General features: G+C 44.1%; 1 protein-coding gene across 4 annotated transcripts in view; it reads left to right on the top strand.

The window, feature by feature from the left end:
- The first annotated feature begins 795 nt into the window (after positions 1-795).
- vit (vitrin) overlaps positions 796-19759 on the top strand; it is a 37381-nt gene continuing 18417 nt past the window's right edge. For 2 of the 4 annotated variants that reach the window (XM_079513175.1, XM_079513178.1), the window contains exons 1-12: positions 796-1532; positions 8876-8959; positions 10633-10698; positions 11501-11657; positions 12002-12135; positions 12336-12413; positions 15980-16162; positions 16957-17004; positions 17464-17502; positions 17600-17650; positions 18970-19032; positions 19680-19742. In XM_079513175.1, the coding sequence (XP_079369301.1) occupies positions 8926-8959; positions 10633-10698; positions 11501-11657; positions 12002-12135; positions 12336-12413; positions 15980-16162; positions 16957-17004; positions 17464-17502; positions 17600-17650; positions 18970-19032; positions 19680-19742 (916 nt within the window). In that variant the 5' untranslated portion in view covers positions 796-1532; positions 8876-8925. The remainder of the gene's footprint in view (positions 1533-8875; positions 8960-10632; positions 10699-11500; positions 11658-12001; positions 12136-12335; positions 12414-15979; positions 16163-16956; positions 17005-17463; positions 17503-17599; positions 17651-18969; positions 19033-19679; positions 19743-19759) is intronic. The other 2 variants (XM_079513176.1, XM_079513177.1) reach the window with 2 other exon arrangements.

Consider the following 19759-nt stretch of genomic DNA (forward strand, 5'->3'; position numbering starts at 1 on the left):
ACCCAGAGACGCAACATCTCCACATTGGTCATCTGAAATGCAAAGGTTCTCACCTTGAGGTAGAGAATGCATGGTTCTAACATTTACAGCGACTGTGGCTCAAGAGGTAGAGCGGGTCGTCCAATGATCCATGGGTCGGCGGTTCGAATCCCAGCTCCTCCTGTCTACATGTCGAAGTGTCCTTGGGCAAGACACTGAACCCCAAATTGCTCCCAATGTGCTGGTTGTTACCTTGCATGGCTTCCGCTGCAATCGGTGTATGAATGTGTGTGTGAAAGGGTGAATGTAATGCACAATCTATGTAAAGCGCCTTGGATAAAGGCGCTATATAAATGCACCATTTACCATTTACAGCAAACTCTGGGGGGGGAAACTAACAACAACTACAAACTGAAGAGCCTGTTGAAAGAAAATGGAGCAATTTTGAAAAAGCAGACAATCTGACAATGTCAATGGGCCAATTACTTACTTGAGGCATGAAAATGTAATCTCTAGAGTTCCTGAGTCAGCCTTAATCACATTTGCATTTTGCAGGAACACAATGAAGTCTTTTACAGAGCCACTTAAGACCATTAAATCAAAATGGCAGGCAGCCTCAACACCGCTTCCAGGTTCCACAGACTATAATAGCACAACCCTGTGTGCTGTCTGCACGGGCCATTGACATGTCCCTTGTACAGTTCCCCGTGCACACATACACACGCGCGCGCGCGCGCACACACACACACACACACACACACACACACACAGTGCAAGTTGAAATCACTTTCCCAATTACGTGTTGATTGGTTTGTTTGTGGCAGCCGCGCAGTGAGGAGGTGGTGGAGGAGTAGTAATTATTCAAGTCAGTGTGAAAACGTGTCATGCCCGATTAGTTGTTTTTTCACAACCAGCTCGAGTTCCTTCCGACTAATATAGCACCAGAAAGAAACGTGTTACATCATGGCATTCAACGTGCATTACTTCATTCTTCATCCTGACCTGTCGCAGTGGATTCCAGGCATGACTAGTAGGCTAGTAGCCCGCATTCACTCAGATCAGATGACGCACGCACGGCGCACGCTGTTATGATTAAATTGCCTGCTAAATATTATTGCAAAGGTAATACGTCAAACACACACAAAAAAAGATGCTGACAAGTTCAGTGCTTTGCACCGGAATGTCGGAGGATGACACGAGCAATAGCATCTCTTCTAAACTGCGTGCCTTGCCTTGGGGGCTGTTGCTCTGTGCATGCATGCTGTTGGAAACATTCAGCAGTGCTCGGAGTGGGACGGGCTGTAGGGGGGTATGCTCTCCTCTGGCCCCGTCCCGTTCCTTCTTCAACACTTTTAATGAGCCAAAGCTCCCCACATAACTCCATCATGCAGTCCTAACCTCCTAACGTCCAGGTGGAAGAGTTGATTGGCTTATTCACGCGTGCCCGCTGATCCAAGGATTGTTTCCCCAATGTGAACCAGGTTATATTATACTGACATTTCTCCGCTGGGGATTCTTCTCTGCTTTGGGGAATTAATTCCGTCGCAGGTAAGGTAAGTTCAGCTCCATCTGTTCTGTTACTGTAAACATATACTAGCGTGCGTGGAAAGTGGAAACGGGGGAATGACAAGACATGTAACAGGTTCTGTTTTTGCTATAGGCTACTCTGCGCGTCACGACTCGGTGGTGTGGATCCACACCGAATTCGAATTGCATGATGGAGCTGTCTTGTTGTATTTGGTGGGAAATCTATATAACTTAAATTTGTATGGTATTAAAGCCTACTTTTGCTTTTTCAATAAGTCTTTTGCTCATTTTGATTCACGTAGGCTATAGGCTAAATCCTCATACTCGTGAAGATTTAATTGTTTTTACTTTTGTTTTGACATTCTTTAAGCGGATTCATTATTATGTCAATACTGCACCACCACTATTCTATTCTACGGACTTGACCTGTTTGCTCAGCCTGTCTGAGCCGCCGCAGCCTCCCCCTCTCCTTTCTCAACTGATTTGACTGAAACAAGTTTTGGAAGTGAAGGTTGTGGAGCATGGGTTCCCAAAGTGGGGTCCGGGGACCCCTGGGGGTACTTGAGGGAGTTCCAGGGGGCACCTAGCTCAATTAGAGATTTAGGAACCAAATGGACCCTTATGGGTCTGTAACTCTGAAAGTGTACAAATGGAACCAAATGGGTCCATTTGGTTCCATTTGTACACTTTCAGAGTTAAATTAACAGTGGTTTTACAATATAAATTGGGGGTCCCAGAGATAGAAATGACATTAAATGGGGGTCTGTAGAAATTACATTAACTGGGGGTCCTTGAAATTAAACGGGTTGAAAATCATTGCTAGAGCTGTCAAAATCTTCTCTTATGGGGGGTCCCTGGCATATCTTTTTTCAAATGGGGGTCCGCGGGCTCATCAGTGTCAATTTGGGGGTCCTTGACATGAAAAAGTTTGGGAAGCGCTGTTGTGAAGCGCTGCTAGTCATCACACCATAGCCTTCATGATGTGTGAATTAACAGTGTGATGGATGGTTGAAATCCTTTTCAAAGCTATGTTTTCATCTCTGTGGTTATTAGTAGCAGCTGCCTGCTTATTTTATATTCCATAAAATATTCCATAAAACATTTTATTTAGATTATTATTGTTTTTTTTCTTAATTCTTTCATTGTGTGGTTGAGAAGCAGGGATTATTATTTCCAGGTGGTTGTGGTTGTATGTCCAGTAATAATAGCCTGCCCTACAAGCTCTGACTTGCATGAATTCAAAGACATAGCCAAGAATTAAAGTAATTCAGTATGTTCTTCACTCAATAAACAAACAGTGCAGCCTCAGCAGAGGCTGAGATATGAAATGCACAAGACTGGGAATGACCTTGTAGAGACATGTTGGCTCTCCTTTTGCCTCTGATCTCCTCCAATTGGTCTAGATCTTCTTGGCTTGTTTCTACAGCACTTGGCACGCTTAAATGTGCTTTAAGGACACTTTTAACACCTGTAAATGTTGGAATTTACCACTACCTGGCCACTTCTTTGGTGCTGGGCGTGGGTAAATTGCTGCTTTAAAACCCACCCATGTCGTCATTCAGAGACACCGTAAAACCATGTATGCTCACAGCTGGTCTTGGTATTGGCCCATGCATCCATTTTATCCTATATATCCCTCCGTTCATTTGACGCCTGGCTCTATAGAACACGGAATGTGTTTGCACTACACGCTGCCATGCAGTTAACATGAATTATGGTCATTTTCTGTGGGAAGGGACATCCGTGGATTTATATCCGGTTCTTCTTCTTCTTCACCATGATTGATGGTCACCACATTTGCTGGAAAGATGTGGGTGAATTGATACCACATAACATACCACTTTGAATCTATATTTATCTGCTAATTACTTGTCAGTGAATACCACAAAAGTTATCAGATACATTATTGTCCAAATAGACACATCAGGGTAACTCAGAGTGTACAAATGGACCCGCAATGGTCCATTTGGTTACATTTGTGCACTCTTGAGTTATAAATGGATAAATTAACCCCAAGGAGTTTACTGTGTGGGCGGCTGTGGCTCAGGAGGTAGAGCAGGTCGTCCAATGATCCATGGGTCGGCGGTTCGAATCCCAGCTCCTCCTGTCTACATGTCGAAGTGTCCTTGGGCAAGACACTGAACCCCGAATTGCTCCCGATGTGCTGGTTGGTGCCTTGCATGGCTTCCGCCGCAATCGATGTATGAATGTGTGTGTGAATGGGTGAATGTAATGCACAATCTATGTAAAGCGCCTTGGATAAAGGCACTATATAAATGCACCATTTACCATTTGTGTGCACGACTAAATTCTGGTTACATTATTTCACTCTCGGGGTGAAATGAACCCTCAGGATGTTACTGTAGTGTACCTGCATGAACACCAGTGTACAGTAGCAGCAGGTTGTGTGTATAGAGCCAGGTGTGTGTGGTCTGTTCATGCTTTGTGAATCTATTGTGTGGCGAGCTTAGAAATGGGCCTAGACAGCTACTATACACGTCGTGTTTGCACCGCAGCTGCTGTGCGTTATCTTTATTTATCTTATCACTAGACACCCTTTAACAGCCTTTCGTTGGAAAACATTGGAGGATTCCAGTATACAGTATCACATTTCTGTTTGGTTAGGGGAAAACGTCCATGAATGTGCCACACTATGCAACGGGAGACGAGACCCAACACAATATGTGTTTGTGCAGAACTGCTTTTAGTTTGTTTCACACAATCTCCACTGATGTAATGGTATAGTGAGAATGTTGGTACCCAAACCATGTGATATGTCTGAGAGCTTGGGTATTGTAGAAGTGACAGAGGCAGCTTGAAAATACTTTACAAAGACGCAATCAAATCAAAGAATTTAATACCAGGTGATGGACAGGAGAATGCACAAAAACAGAACATGTACTGTGTCATGCTAACACAGATATTTTACTAGCAAGGTCGTACTCTGTCAGTCTGAGAAATCTCGCTTTAAGGTCCTTGCATACTGGACACGTTTTTCGGAAAACCGGCGGAAAAGCTCTGCTAAAAATCTGAAAAACTCAGCAGTGTGCAGGGACCTTTAGTCTATTTTTCTGTTTTCAACTTAAGCATGCACTGAGCGTGTCACCTACTTTTGCTAGTGAGGCCTTTAAAACATTATTCTGGTTGGTTGTACTAATTTGTTACAGATGTTCGCAAGTAAATGTGCGTTCACTTAAGCCCAATTTATACTTACGACAGTCTTGTTTGCCGAGAATAACAAATTGTAAATCAGTTATTTGATCGTACGTACCATGAGGTACAGTTATAGGCGTCAGGGCGTGCAGTACTTTGATCAGCAGCATCCCTACTTCGGTAGGAGAGATGCACTGTTGGGAATGCCCAAAGAACTCATGATGGAAAACTAAAGCAAACTGGCAAACCCCATAAATTCAATAATAAAGTCTAATGCTCAGAACAGGTGTTTTCAAAGCGAGTGTATCTATGTTCCCCCGCTTCCCTAAACCCTAACCCTAAGGTAAGTGGGAAACATAGAACCAGGGGAACATTGGGATGACCCTAGCTTTTCAAGCTAAATACCTATACAATTGTATAGGTATTATTGTATGTCCCCTCCCATGTTGTGATTTATGATAAGTAGTGGGTGTGTGGAAGGCCTGGCATACCATGACACACTGCACAGCTATCTACGCAGGTGATGGCCGATAAGTCTTCTGGATCGCTTTGTTTTGTTTTTATCCTGCTTGGAGATTGTGTCTCTGCAAGTCCCCTCAAGATCTACTGTCTGCCGTTCAGGGAACTCCCCGCTGTTTGGGAAAGGATATCATTTGCGTTGCATTTCATAGCTGGAATAACCACTGTAAAACCATTGTCACCCTCTATTCACTTTACGCAGTAAAATGTTATTTATTTACGTGTTATTTAACTCCAAAGTTTGTACAAATGGTTAAGGGTCCATTTGGTTTCCATTTGCACACATTTTGGAGTTAAATTAACACTAAGGAGCTTATAGTGCACCATCCTTTGACTTCTCTCAGGAAGAAAGAAACAAAAAATAACCTTTTTAAACCTTTCACTTTTTAAGAATGTTCCTTTTAATATGTTCATATATAAAGCAAGGTTTTAATCAGAACTATGGAGTCAGCCAACCATTAACCCATTTTGACCTGGGAACGATTCTACAAATGTCTTCTAAATAATGAAAAACCTATGTCTCTATGTCAGTCGTTTGATTTTTCAAAAATAGCAGACCTACAAGCTCGTAGATCTGCTATTTTTCATTAGCTAAAGCATAACATAATGCTAACACCAAAAGGGGTTCCCGCCCAAAATGGGTTAATATGTTATTCATATATAAAGCAAGGTTTTAATCAGAACTATGGAGTCAAGCCAACCATTAAACCCTTTTGAAGAATCCTTTTTTAAACTATGAACATAATATATATGAAGGGATATGAAGGATTTACTGTAGACGTCTTCACAGATGTTTGACAAATTGAGCTCTGTAGTTTGATTCAGCCAGCGGAGGTCGGGTCCTCCACAGACTGCAGACTCATATCTGCCCCAGCTTGTTCAGGCCTCAGCTGTCTTCCACGTGAGGGCAGATTGGAGTTCTATCTGCCTGCCTGTCAAAGCACAACACGTTGGGAAAAAAATGCTTGTTATGAATGCAAGATACAGCACATAGAAAGTCGTACAGTACAGTGGACATTGCATGAGTCGACCTTGGTGACTTCTATTCTATCACAGCTGTGCTGGTTGACCTTTTCAGTATTCCGTGAGAAATCGTACAATTCTATTCTATGCACAGCCTCTGCCCACAGAGTCACAGACTCAGTGTTAAAGCTGAAATCTTTGAAAAGCGTCTATTCAAACCCCATGTGTGAGACCAAACCTCTACGGCTCTTCTAAGATGGAATGCATGGCCAAGGGGAGATATTGCACTTGTGAGCTTCTGACTGTACTACTTGTCAACCAGTATAGGTGTCCTATCTGACACCAGGGATTGCATTTCTTAGTGGAAGTATAGTTGGACCAACTACAACCACTGCAGATGAGCTCGTTATATTGTATTGTTTTATTCATTCAAATAAGTTACGGATTGCAACACGTGAGGGCACTGAGGATCTTGCGGTGTCTTGCTAATACGCCACTCAGAGCTACTAGCCCCGTATATTACATGGAACACTGACTGAACTACATGGCATCTGATCCAGCCTCAGGGTTGAGGGTTCTCTGAATCATCACGTCTCCACAAGCTGCCAGCGTGTGGCAGCAGTGACGTACTGTACTGTACTGTACCAGACGCTGCCTCCTGTGGGAGGGCATGGCATTCCACAGGTAACCGGGAGGCTTCAATCATCACCTCCCCCGTGATGAGTTCTGCCTCACTGCCCTGGCGTAGGCCAGGAATCTGGCTGCTTTGCAGGGGATGGCGATCGCCCCCAGTTCCTGCATGGCCTGAAAGCCAGGGTAGTGGGGCAGAACTTTTAAGCTGCTTGTGTGAACTGTGAAGGACACACAGAGAACTTTCTCTGTCTGTCGCTGTGTGATTACATGGCCTGCAGGCACGGAAAAACCTGCACAGTAAAATCCCAGTAAGTGTTCATTTACAGTCCCTGTCCACATGTGCCTTGGAAATCCTCAGAAAGAAAGAGAACGAAAGAAAGACAGAAAGAAAGAAAGAAAGAATCAAAGAAACAAACAATCTTTGCCCTTATTTACTATTCCATCATCTATTCTATGCATGCTATGTATTCTTTGTTGGATCAGGTACTCCAATGATCATCCACAGAGAACAGAAATACCAAAACTCACCGCAGCAAAATCATAACAAGCCAGTCACTTGACTTTCTCATTAATGGGAGTCACAGGACCCACGTGTTGTGATGGGAGAAAAGCACATGTTTTGTACCAGTCAGTCAATGACATGTCCCTGCATACAGTACTTCATCATTAACCCATTTTGGGTGGGAACCCCTTTTGGTGTTAGCATTATGTTATGCTTTAGCTATTGAAAAATAGCAGACCTACAAGCTCATAGCGCGCCACCGAGTGGCGCGCTACGAGCTTGTAGGTCTGCTATTTTTGAAAAATCGAAGAACGACTGACATAGAAATATAGCTTTTTCAGAAAACTTGTCAGGATGTAGAAGACATTTTTAGAATCTGATCTCAGGTCAAAATGGGAAGTGCTTGTCTTTAGTCAGGCTGTGATTACCGTTCGGTATGTGACTCACTCTGAGTGCTAGCTGCATATATCTGAAGACCAGATTTAGGTGTCTCTTTAGGTCGTCCTCAGACGAGCCTTCCATCGTCGCTGACTTCCAGTCATCCCGGTTCTCCATACATCCGGCCAGCTCGTTGGTGCTTTGCGCTCCTGCATCTTTCTTGAGTTCATCCACATATGTTAGTGTGGGACGTCCTCGTGACCGGTGCCCATGTGTTGGTTCCCACAGCACCAGTTTGCTGGTGTAGAACACTATATTAATGCTTTGGACAGTTTGGAGGTATGCAGAACACAAGCAATCAGGATTTTCAGACATTAGCCAAACAAAAAAACACTATTTTGGCTGGGAGTGAGTCAGAATTCAGGCAATTCAGAGTTTACGAATGGAACCAAATGGACCCTTTTCCATTTGTACAGGATTTTACACCGGTTTATTATTATTATTATTACACTTTTACTACTACATTATGCCTTGTGTTGTTTGGTTTGCCGTCTTGTCAACCACGTTATGTTCTTCTTGACAAGCTCTGACATTGTTTTATTGTCTTTTTATGGGGATAAGCATTCAAGCTGATTCAATGAGAGACGTTTTCTGTGTGTACTGTAAACACTGATAGGTTTTTGTAGTCATGATTCAACTTGCCATGCCGTTTATTTTTACATGATGCCAATGATAGATTTATGATACAATGAAGCATGGGTTCATTTATGGTATTATGATCGTAATGTCATCATTAATAGTACTCCCTTGGTATTTGGAGTACCTCACACATCTAGACTTGTGTCTTCCAGCCCAGATTTCTTGAACAATGTTGCTATAGATGCCCTGCTCAGAGAGAGGGGGAGAGAGAGAGATTTCTGACCTTTACGTTTGACATATTTGGCCTCACGTATGGACTCAAACTACCTTTTTTAATAGTACCAATGTGTCTATATTTAGAATAAAAAACTATATACAGTTGTGTATATGTCACAAAGTCGCCTGTTCAAAAAGCTTTGATGGGAGTTTTTTGTATTTTTTTTTTATTCGTGTTAATTTAACCCAGAGAGTGGAAAAAGTTGGTCTTTGGTCCTTTTTTCTGCACTCTAATTAAACTGAGGAAATTACCATGTGATAAAAGTATGACGTAGAGCTCCTCTCTGGTTCTCCTCTCTCCCACAGGGTGAGGGGTTATACAGGAACATCTGGCCAACCTGCTACCACCACCCACCATGACCAAACCACCATTCACTGTCATCTGCCTTGGTAGGTCTCTCTCTCTCTGTCTGTCTGTCTGTCTGTCTGTCTGTCTGTCTGTCTGTCTGTCTGTCTGTCTGTCTGTCTGTCTGTCTGTCTGTCTGTCTGTCTGTCTGTCTGTCTGTCTGTCTGTCTGTCTGTCTGTCTGTCTGTCTGTCTGTCTGTCTCTCTCTCTCTGTCTCTCTCTCTCTCTCTCTCTGTCTCCCTGTCTCTCTCTCTGTGTCTCTGTCTCTGTCTCTCTCTCTCTCTCTGTCTCTGTCTGTCTGTCTCTGTCACTCTCTCTCTGTCTCTCTCTCCATCCCTCTCTCTCTCTCTCTCCATCCCTCCCCTCTCTATTCTCCTGCCAGTGCCACAAACCAAGCCTAAATGGAACATAGTCAAAGGCCCAACATTTGATAGGACTTGTGATGTCAAGCCGTACTTTTTATTTGTGTTTCTATTCATTTTGTCATTAGGGCCCACATAATAAGAGGCCTGCTTTGCCTGAAACATCGCGAAAAAAAGTTATGGCCATTTTTCTATGCCAACACCATAGACATATATAAGGAAACATTTTCCAAATTTCATCATGCTTTAAGTAGCATGTGACTGCATGTCAAACTAGGGGGTTTTCATGATTCTGAATCCATTCCAAGCATTAGTTTTGCACGAAAAACACTCCTTGGGCTAAAAACGGCCTTAGCCGTTATCACAAATGTGATGAGGTCAGCACATTTGCTGACCAAGTGGCTATGGCTGTTTTTAGCCAAAGGAGTGTTTTTTTGTGGAAAACTAATGCTTGGAATGGATTCAGAATCATGAAAACCCCCTAGTTTGACATGTCACATGCTACTTAAAGCATAATGAAATTTGGAAAATGTTGCCTTTTTATAGGTTGTCTATGGTCAGGTGTGGTATACAAAAATGGCCATAACTTTTTTCCGGGTGTTTCCGGAAAAGCAGGCCTATCATTTTGTGGACCCTAATGACCAAATAGAAAAAACACAAATAAAAAGTACGGCATTGGACTGGGACGTTGCTCAGCGGTCCAGGCACCTTGGCTGGTAATCCAGTCTGGCAGTGTGCCGCGGGTTCGACTCCCGATCCCGACGGCCTTTACTGCATGTCACCCCCCCCCCCCCCCCCCCATCTCTCTCCCCATCTCCTGTCAGCCTACTGTCTATCCCTCCATAAAAAATATAAAATAAAGGCGAAAGCCACAAAAAAAACATACAAAAACAAAAGTACGGAATGACATCACAGGTTAAACTCTATTCCTTGAGCTTTTGGGCCTGTGGCCCCCCAGCTATGTATCTGGCAGATGGTCCTGTCCCTTGGTGTTGATCCATTATTTGATTACTGTGTATTGATGAACATATTCATTTTAACATAATCCTCTGTGTACATTAAAACAAGCTAAAAAGGGTGGCACAGTTGGTAGTGCTGTCGCCTCACAGCTAGAAGGTCCTGGGTTCGATTCCCGCTCGGGACGCTGTGGGTGCTGGCGGCGCGTTTCCTCCTCCATCAGTGCCCATACCCGAGGCGGGGTGTGTAGAGCCCAGGATCACATTAGATAATTGACACAGGGGTGAAAAATGGGTTACAAAATCGTGGGATAAAAATTATATAAAAAAAACAAAACAAGCTAATGATTCTGTTACTGTGGCGTAACTTGTGTGAATCTCTTCTATGTTTCCCCACAGCCCTCCTCCTTTCCAGTATGTGCTGGGCCAAGCCGAATGGATCAAAGAACAAGAAACCAAAGCAAGGTATACACATCACACAAGAACAAGCCTATAATCTCGGTGTCAGCCCTTGTATTATCATCTCCACCTGCTTTCTTTGTCACAGGGGTGTGGTCAATTCCCTTTCACTTCGCTCTGTTGCAAATGTGCTGTACATTGAAACTATAATACCTAGGATTAAGTTACGCACATTGTACTTTATCTGAGGTATTTTGTTCACTTTAAATTATAATATAGAACCAATAAGTGAAAGGGCCTTTTCTCTTTACGGGCGTGGTGGACACAGGGGCGTGGACACACTATGTAAACACCGTCATACAGTTGATTTCTACTCTTCGTTTTGACTTTGATGATGTTTGCAACTTTGCACCAAAAGATTTCCAGTGTTTTAATTGCAAATAAACAGAATTTCCTGAAATGGATGAATTAACCCATTTTGGGGCGGGAACCCCTTTTGGTGTTAGCATTATGTTATGCTTTAGCTATTGAAAAATAGCAGATCTACAAGCTCGTAGCTTGTAGGTCTGCTATTTTTGAAAAATCGCGAAAATGTGGCGCAAATCTTTGAATATATATTGTTTCACAGCGTTTTTAACTCTTTGCTTCCGGGGGGTCACTAGAACAACATATTTTCAGATGGGGGTCAGTGTCCAATTACATATCATTTTTGGGGTCCTTGACATGAAATATTGAGCACCACTGATATAGAAACATAGGTTTTTTTCAGAAAACTGTCATTATTTAGAAGACATTTTGTAGAAGGAGGAAACGTGAAACCGTGACTTGACCCTTGACCCTTCTCTCTTGTGCACACCCACCGGCCCAGTTGTTCCAGCCATAGAGTGCGATGTCCGAGCGGGAAAGGTCACCCTCCCAGAATTCATAGTCAAGTGTCCGTCGCACTGCAAGGAGACCAAGCAGCAGGTCTATGGAACAGGAGTCTTTGCCTCCATCTCTAGCATCTGCAACGCAGCCATCCACAGGTACAGAAACCGACTGTCAACCGCAATGATAAAATCTGATGTTTAATGTTTGGAAACATCCAAACATAATTACTGCCCTGCAGGGGAAACCAGTGTTTTCACTCACTTACGCTGGTGACTCCCAGTGTTGTAATGAAAAAGACATGAAAAAACCCCAACATATAAAAGCACCCGTGGCATAACGCCATGGTGGTTATCGGTTGAAAGGAGCAGCTGCATGATTCTTTTTTTGCCCCAGAGACTGGGAGTAGTCATTTCACATGTTGGTGTGTAGAGTATGCAGCGTTGTGGCAGATGGATAATTTCAGAGCATTCCTACAGATGATTTGAATTTGATTCCACAGTGGAGTCATCACCAATTCGGGAGGAAAGGTGATTGTGAGGAAGATGGCTGGGCAGAATATCTACAAGGGCAGCAATTCCAATGGCGTGCGCTCTCTGTCCCTGCCAAAATGGAGGGAGTCCTTTGTAGTCTCAGGTATAATATTAACGAGTAGAGTCTGATTTGCACTTCGCTGCACGATTGCGTCGCTCACCGTAAATCAGTTATTATGACACTTTGTTGTTGGCTTTAAAAATTCAGCTGCAAATAATAATTGCCTAGTAGAACATATTATGTTAAAGCCCTCAGTGCATGGAATTGATGTTGTGCTTTATTTTTGCACTATTGTGTTGCAGTGGGGAAGCCAAAGAAAGGTGTGATCTACCCGTCTACTCTGGACTTCACCCCTTCAAGACCAACCTACGTGAAAACAAGTGAGGCTCGTTTTGCACTGCTGCAAAATGTCGGCGTATTTGTTATCTTTGAGATGATTGGTTCACTCTCGCTTCCCAAGTTCCCATGCTCTGGAGGGCAAGGTCACAGATGTCGATATGACAGACACAGTCTGGCCCTCATTTATCAAACAGACACACAGAAAAACAGGCGTAACAACGCAACTTTCTGCATTCATCATTCTATTTTTTTATTAAATTTTTATCCCTCGATTTTGTAACCCATTTTTTCACCCCTGTGCCAATTATCTAATGTGATCCTGGGCTCTCTACATACACACCCTCCACACACCCTCCGCCAACCTAGTCCCCATATATGGGGGACATGGGGAGAGCAACGGACTTGAACTCATGCTTCCTTCCTGCCTGAGTGTCCAAGTTGCTCCTTTACACCTGACAGGGGGGAGTTTCCCTGGTTGGACGTAGCGCTGGAAGGAACACGTTATTCCAACCAGTTCCTTTCCCCTCCATCAGGGGCCCCGGCTGGCCAGGGGGAGGCAGTTTAGAGACCACGATTACTGCATGTTTTTTGTGAGGGTACCTACCCTAGGGGACACGGGGAGAACATGCAAACTGCAAGCATTCATCATTCTATCGTCACTTTGACTTGAGTGTACGGCACAGTCAAATCTCACGTCAGGCTTCCAAGCCGTGTACACCAGGTTGATCCGTCGTAGACATGTCGTGTACACCAGTTTGATCCGTCGTAGACATGTCGTGTACACCAGTTTGATCCGTCGTAGACATGTCGTGTACACCAGTTTGATCCGTCGTAGACATGTCGTGTACACCAGTTTGATCCGTCGTAGACATGTCGTGTACACCAGTTTGATCCGTCGTAGACATGTCGTGTACACCAGTTTGATCCGTCGTAGACATGTCGTGTACACCAGTTTGATCCGTCGTAGACATGTCGTGTACACCAGGTTGATCCGTCGTAGACATGTCGTGTACACCAGTTTGATCCGTCGTAGACATGCCGTGTACACCAGGTTGATCCGTCGTAGACATGCAGTGCAGCATTTTCTGGCAATCTGATGGCATTTAATCAATATGCAGCAGCCACTAGTCACTTAAAATGATGTAACCAGTGGCGTGCACAGATAGACACTAGGGTGTGCTAGAGCACCCCCTGCCCTTTTGGCAAAAAAAAAAAAAAAAACGTATTTTTTTCTTTTTTTTGTATACAGTGTACAGTATGTGGACCATGGTGACATTGATAAATTCTTGATAAAAAAAAAAAAGCTTCCAATATATTATTTATGCCCCAAAATCTATAAATCTCACACTATTAAGGCAACCGGCCGGTTCCACGCGCTGCACAAGGTGCCCTTTTTGCACTTGAGCACCTGCCCCTCTAAATGTCTGTGCACGCCACTGGATGTAACCAAACATCTTACAGAGCTAAGTAAATATCCCTACCATACTGTAACATAAGTAGGGTGTTGTAATCACGGGGTGACATCATTAAAAGCATTTAAAAGTGAGGTATTTAAAAAATTAGGTTTAGGTTGGATGCATAATCGAGTCACCCATTTAAACGGGAGCTTAAGCTTTAATAGAACAGATATCTCGACATTTGACCTCCAGCATAAAGCGCTTGCGAGAGGATTTTCATTTGGCGTCTTATGAACGTCTCCAGGGCACACAGGACAGTCATATAATCGGTGCTGGGTGAAATTGATATTCAAAATGTATTCCAATTACAATATAGCCTACATTTTTGTGGGATTATTCCCACATTATAGGCTACTAGAGCGGTGCACGTTGGAAATGCATGCCCCACCCAGTTATCATGTCTGTCCCTTTTATGCCCATATATGGAGTTCTTTGTCAGGCATGTCCAAATATGGAGTCTATGCAGATGTCAGAACATCATTCTGATGTCAGAACAGGCCAACTCCATGGAGATCCTGGGGTGATCAGGTGAACGGCTGATTCGGTCTGGCTTATTAGCCAGGCTAGATCAGGTGTGATCAATTGGCAAATTTGGGCCCTTTCCAGAGCCAGGCCAGAGCCTGGGCAGAGGCTTTTGTGCTGGTTCTGGACAACCGGCTATCCGACGGACTCGACATCGGGTACTACACTCCCTGTCTATATGGTTGCCAATCCATCATGCCTTGTGACATCTCGTCACATCATGGAGACCCTTAGATCTCCATATATGGATCTGACCTCGTGACATCATGGAGACCTTTAACGCCTCCATATATGGTCACGTCTCGTGACACGTCACGCCACCATACATATGGCCATCTCCATATATGAAGATCACGACAGTGATCTCATCAAACCCTGTACACTCAAGACATGCTCCGTATATGGCCAGTACAGAATTCATTCCATATGTTGGATCTGACCCCTCCATGCCAAAGCGCCAGCGGTCTCCTGTCTGCCGTCACCCAGGCGGGTGCATGCACGTGTCGTCCTCAGGGCGTCTTAAGGCCTATTCATAGTCTGGATTTTCGGTGGTGAGGTGACCACTGCTCCGGTGGTGAGGTGACCACCGGAGCTGAAATAACGTTGAGCGGTGGTGAGTAAAAACAGAGAGAAGGGCTGGAGCGGTGGCGGTGGTTTGCTCTTCACCGCGGCTCGGGATGTCCAGACTATGTATGAGCCTTCACTGGTAGATAGATAGAAGATGGATAGATATGATAATCCTACTCGTGTGCCAAAAATAAGCACTGCCGGGCAATGGAATGTGTTCTTGTTTCACTTGGATCAAGGACTCATACCGCCACTTGTCGGACATCTGTGGGGTTGTGCACAACAATATTGCTTTATTATTGCAACGGGGAAGTTCTGAGGGAGCCGTGGATAAGATCTACGCTTTTCGGCTTTAAACGCCGATAGCGCCAGAAGAGCTCGAGTCTGTCCGTCACACTTTGGCCGAGGGACCACCGTGTTTTCAGACTGTTACCTTTAGTATGTCAAATAGTTCTTGTTTTCTTCTACAAATTCCCATTTCCTCCACCACCTTGTTTTGCTGTGGCACTGAAGGGGCCTGCCGTCTAGAACAGGGTTGCTCTGTATCTCTGTCCCCACAAAAGTAGCCTAATTACTGTGCAGCAGACGCTGCCACGTGCATACAGCACGAGATTATTGTCCAACTACAATACGACTTCCAAGATGTAGGCTACGGGGGATTCAAGCCACTTAGCTAGAAAACAGATAGACCCATGTAGCTAACTGAAAGCTACATTAATTTAATAATTTCAATTGCCACATCGTTATTAGATTGTGTCTTGTTATACAGGTACTATAATTAACATGTTACTGGGTGGATTGAGAGATGTTTGGCATTTCACAGTGATCACAAAAAACCCCGATAAGGACTAGGGGTTATGGGATGACCTCCTGTCACAGTCTACAGATCACATGATGGGCGTAGGCACTTTGAACCCGGCCGCGGTGGAGTCGGGGGGGAACCTGGCTCGCCGTGTGCGCTGTGCCGAAGAATGCTGAGAATGCATGACAAGTTGACAACACAGGAGTTACTGTAGACGCTCTTCCTCCATAACCTCTTAAACCATCTGCATCTTTCACAGGTCAGAAGGAGGCCAAAGCAGCCGCTGTCACAACCATCCAACCTGTGACGACCCCTGAACCTACGACAACCACCACACCAGAGCCAACCACAACGCCTGTGCCAGTTACCACACCCCCCACCACCACACCACCCACCACCACCACCAAGACCCGTGCTGCTGTCCACAAAGTCAGGGATGCAGGTGACTTACACGCAGACTCACTCACTCACTCACTCACTCACTCACTCACTCACTCACTCACTCACTCATGGATAAGCCCAAGCATACAGTACATGTTGCATATTGGTGTCACTTGGATCCATGTATGTATGCAGATTGTTTATTCACTGGGATGCTCAGCACATCCTTGGATTAACAAAGAAAAGCAATTGATCGCCTTAATAACAATCCAGATGGATAGATCCAGTTACTTATTATTGTTGGCATCGACTGTGGAATTGCTCTGATTGGCCAGACAATCTTTCATTTGAGTGATGGGTGCTCGTTAAATTACAGCTGGTCGCTACGATAACCTTGGGGCCGTTGGTGCTGTTCTCCTGCTTTACTGCTTGACCGTGCTGTACATTTGACTCGAACACAAAGCTCATTGTTCACAGAATGAAAACGATGTCAGATGGCGATCAGGTTGAGCGCTCTGTCCCAGTAAACAGGTACTCGTGTATCTGTCTTAGCGATGTCCTAAATAAGATTGGCTGTGTGCCTGCTTCTTATCGTATCGGTTCGCTCTCTCTCTCCCTCCCTCTCTCCCTCATTATATCTAATCTCTCTCTCTCTCTCTCTCTCTCCCTCTCTCCCTCCTTATATCTAATCTCTCTCTCTCTCTCTCTCTCTCTCTCTCTCTCTCTCTCCCTCATATCTAATCTCTCTCTCTCTCTCTCTCTCTCTCTCTCTCTCTCTCTCCTTCCTCCCCTCCATCTTATCTTTACTTCAATCTTTCTTTTCTCATTGGGCCCCAATGTGCTTCTTCTATCTAGGCAGCAGTCACCCATACTTTGCTTCTGTTGCAGCAGCTGCCAGCTCAAGTAAGTGTAGCAGAAGCCTTATGCAGATAGTCCCATGCAGCGCCCTGGTTGGTAGCATGAAGTGTTGTTGTTTAGTATGTATTCTCACGGTGTGCAATAGTGTGCAGTGCTTTGATGTGAGGTTTTTGTTTGTGGTTGTTTCAGTGTTGTCATGCTAGTCTTCTAGGATTGGTGTCCATCAGGATTTCAAATATACTTTTATTAAAACTTACCAGAGTATTAGTGTTCCTAACATACAGTAAACTATTAATGTATGATCAGTCAGTTAACAACTTTAACTTACAAATAATCCACATGTTTAAAACAAATACTTAAAATAATAGCTTGTTCTAACAAGGTTGTCTGTACATCAAGCTATGTGCTCATATTGAACCATAAGAACAATACATTTACAAGTAATTCATGTTTAGATATTACAAATAAAGATTCTCTTTTCTAAAACCTTCAACATTGATATAGGGCAGTCACAGAATGGTCAAGGAAACGGGCCCAGTCAAGGTATGTCGTCGACACTCTCATTGACTCTGAAGATCAAACGTCCTTCTCATAACAAGTCATATTTCAAGTCTAACTAAACCGTTAAATCTCTTCAAAGTATTCAGAGGGACTGGCTATCCGAATAGATTCTCACCACGCATTCATCCAGGTAAAGCAAGCTTTAATATTCCTGATGTGTTATTTGTCATGCTGTGTACCTTGTCTACCTTTTGGAACAGGGCTATCCCGGGTGTCTCACAAAACGCAGCTGAGTTTTGTTCTCCCCCCCCCCCCCCCCCCTCCCCGCACACACACACTCTTCATTCTCACTGAGATACTATCTTTAATCTCTGCGTGGCATCTCTGTTCTCTATGTGCACAGCTGCCTACATGGATTTTTACTACAGAGCCAACACAAGGGTGGACCCAGAATGTTCTGGAATGGCCCAGTTGTCTGTTCTGTATTCTGTTGTCTTTTAAAGTAGAATCTTGCCTAAATCCATTATTCACATGTATCCCACTGTCAAACCAAACGACGGATCAGCTTATGTTCATTTTTCTTTAGTTCCCTATAGAGTCTGAAATGTAAAAGAAAAAACAACCGCACAAAAGCAAAAAAAAAAAAGAAATCCCTTGTTCTTCTCTTACGCACCTAACACTTTATGTGCAAATTGGCATTGCTTGTCACAGTCTGAAATCTGACTTTAGAAAATACCTGTGAGAGCATGCATACAGTTGGAGGCCATCGATATTGTCCTTTTCTTTTTGCTGAGGTTTGCGTGATCTGCGCTAAAGGACAGTTTGGGCGGGAACGCCTTTTGGTGTTTTAAACATTATGTTATAATTTAGCTATTGAAAAATAGCAGATCTACAAGCTCATAGCGCGCCACCGAGTGGCGCGCTACGAGCTTGTAGGTCTGCTATTTTTGAAAAATCGTGAAAATATTTATTTCAGAAAACTGGAGGATTTAGAAGGATTTTTTTAAATTTTGAGGTCAGGCCTAAATGGGTCAAATGATAAGGGACAATATCGGTGGCACCCAACTGTAGGGAGATTTAGTTTTAGGGATTTTCTCAAAGTCAGTCTCCCATCATGCACTGTAAGTGGAACAGTTCCTGGCTCCAATCTTAGACTCATCATATATTTTAGTTAAGCTCATCCGGCTTTAACTTGTGTGTATGATTTGTGATCAATATTTGCCCACACAGCACCAGGCAAATGGGAATCATGTGTGAATACTTGTATTGTGCAGTGCTCTCCTTTAATCAATGCCATTCTCTGTGTGCATTCACCCCTTGGCTCCTGCTGAAGCTAACCACGCTTTATTTCCCCCATGTCTGCAAAACCGTTGTTTACCAATTTAACACATCACAATGTGGCTTAAATGTTTGTCATACATATACTGTTTATTTAAATATGCATATAAATGGTGATTGTTCTGGGGAAACATACTGTTAATGCTAAGTCTGTCTTGTTCTTGGGCACAGGTCTGCGCAGGACAGAAGCAGGGTCTACTGTTAGGAGACAGCCAGCCCCTCCTGCCGGCTCAGGTCAGCTCAGCTTTATCAAACACATACCATGCACGCACGCACGAACGCACGCACGCGCGCACACACACACGCACACACAGACACTGCAATGGGGTAGACATGGAGGGAAACTGACAGGGAATGCGGGTCAAGGGCACCCGATAGACAACACGAGGTGCAGATGGCTCTGGGTAGCAGGAAGTGGGAACTTGGTTCCAGGAGACGCTGACTGCTGTAAGTCTGACCCTCATGTCCACACCCGTAAGCGCCTGTGATCTTCACCCCCAGAGGTCACCACTAATCCACTCCATCAGGCATCACGGCATTCCTTCCAAAATAAATCACTGCCATTATTTAACTACCGTATACTGCAGTCTGCTGTCAAACACACACCCTGATGTTTTTATTTTCCAAGATGAAAAGAACACATTAATTCTGAGTTAAGGCATGGTAAATATATCCAGCATGTATCCTTTTTTGTTTTTTTGATATCATGCTGTGGAGAAAATGCCTTCAACCTTAAGTAAAAAGAAAAACAGCTGGGCTCCATTTGCAGATGGAGCCGTAGGATTGAAGCTCTCCTGTCCTCCTCCTTCCTCCTCATCCCCAAACTCTCATTCCTACTTTCCTCTGCTCTTATCCGCCTGTTTCCCATTCCCTACACGCAGCTTTCAACCGGGTCCAGCCGGCCCCACCTGAGAGGACTCTGCACATTGGCCAGTCCAGCCCCAGTAAGTGTCTCCTAAAA

This window comes from Electrona antarctica (assembly GCF_951216825.1).
Source record: "Electrona antarctica genome assembly, chromosome: 10".
Classification (NCBI taxonomy): domain Eukaryota; kingdom Metazoa; phylum Chordata; class Actinopteri; order Myctophiformes; family Myctophidae; genus Electrona; species Electrona antarctica.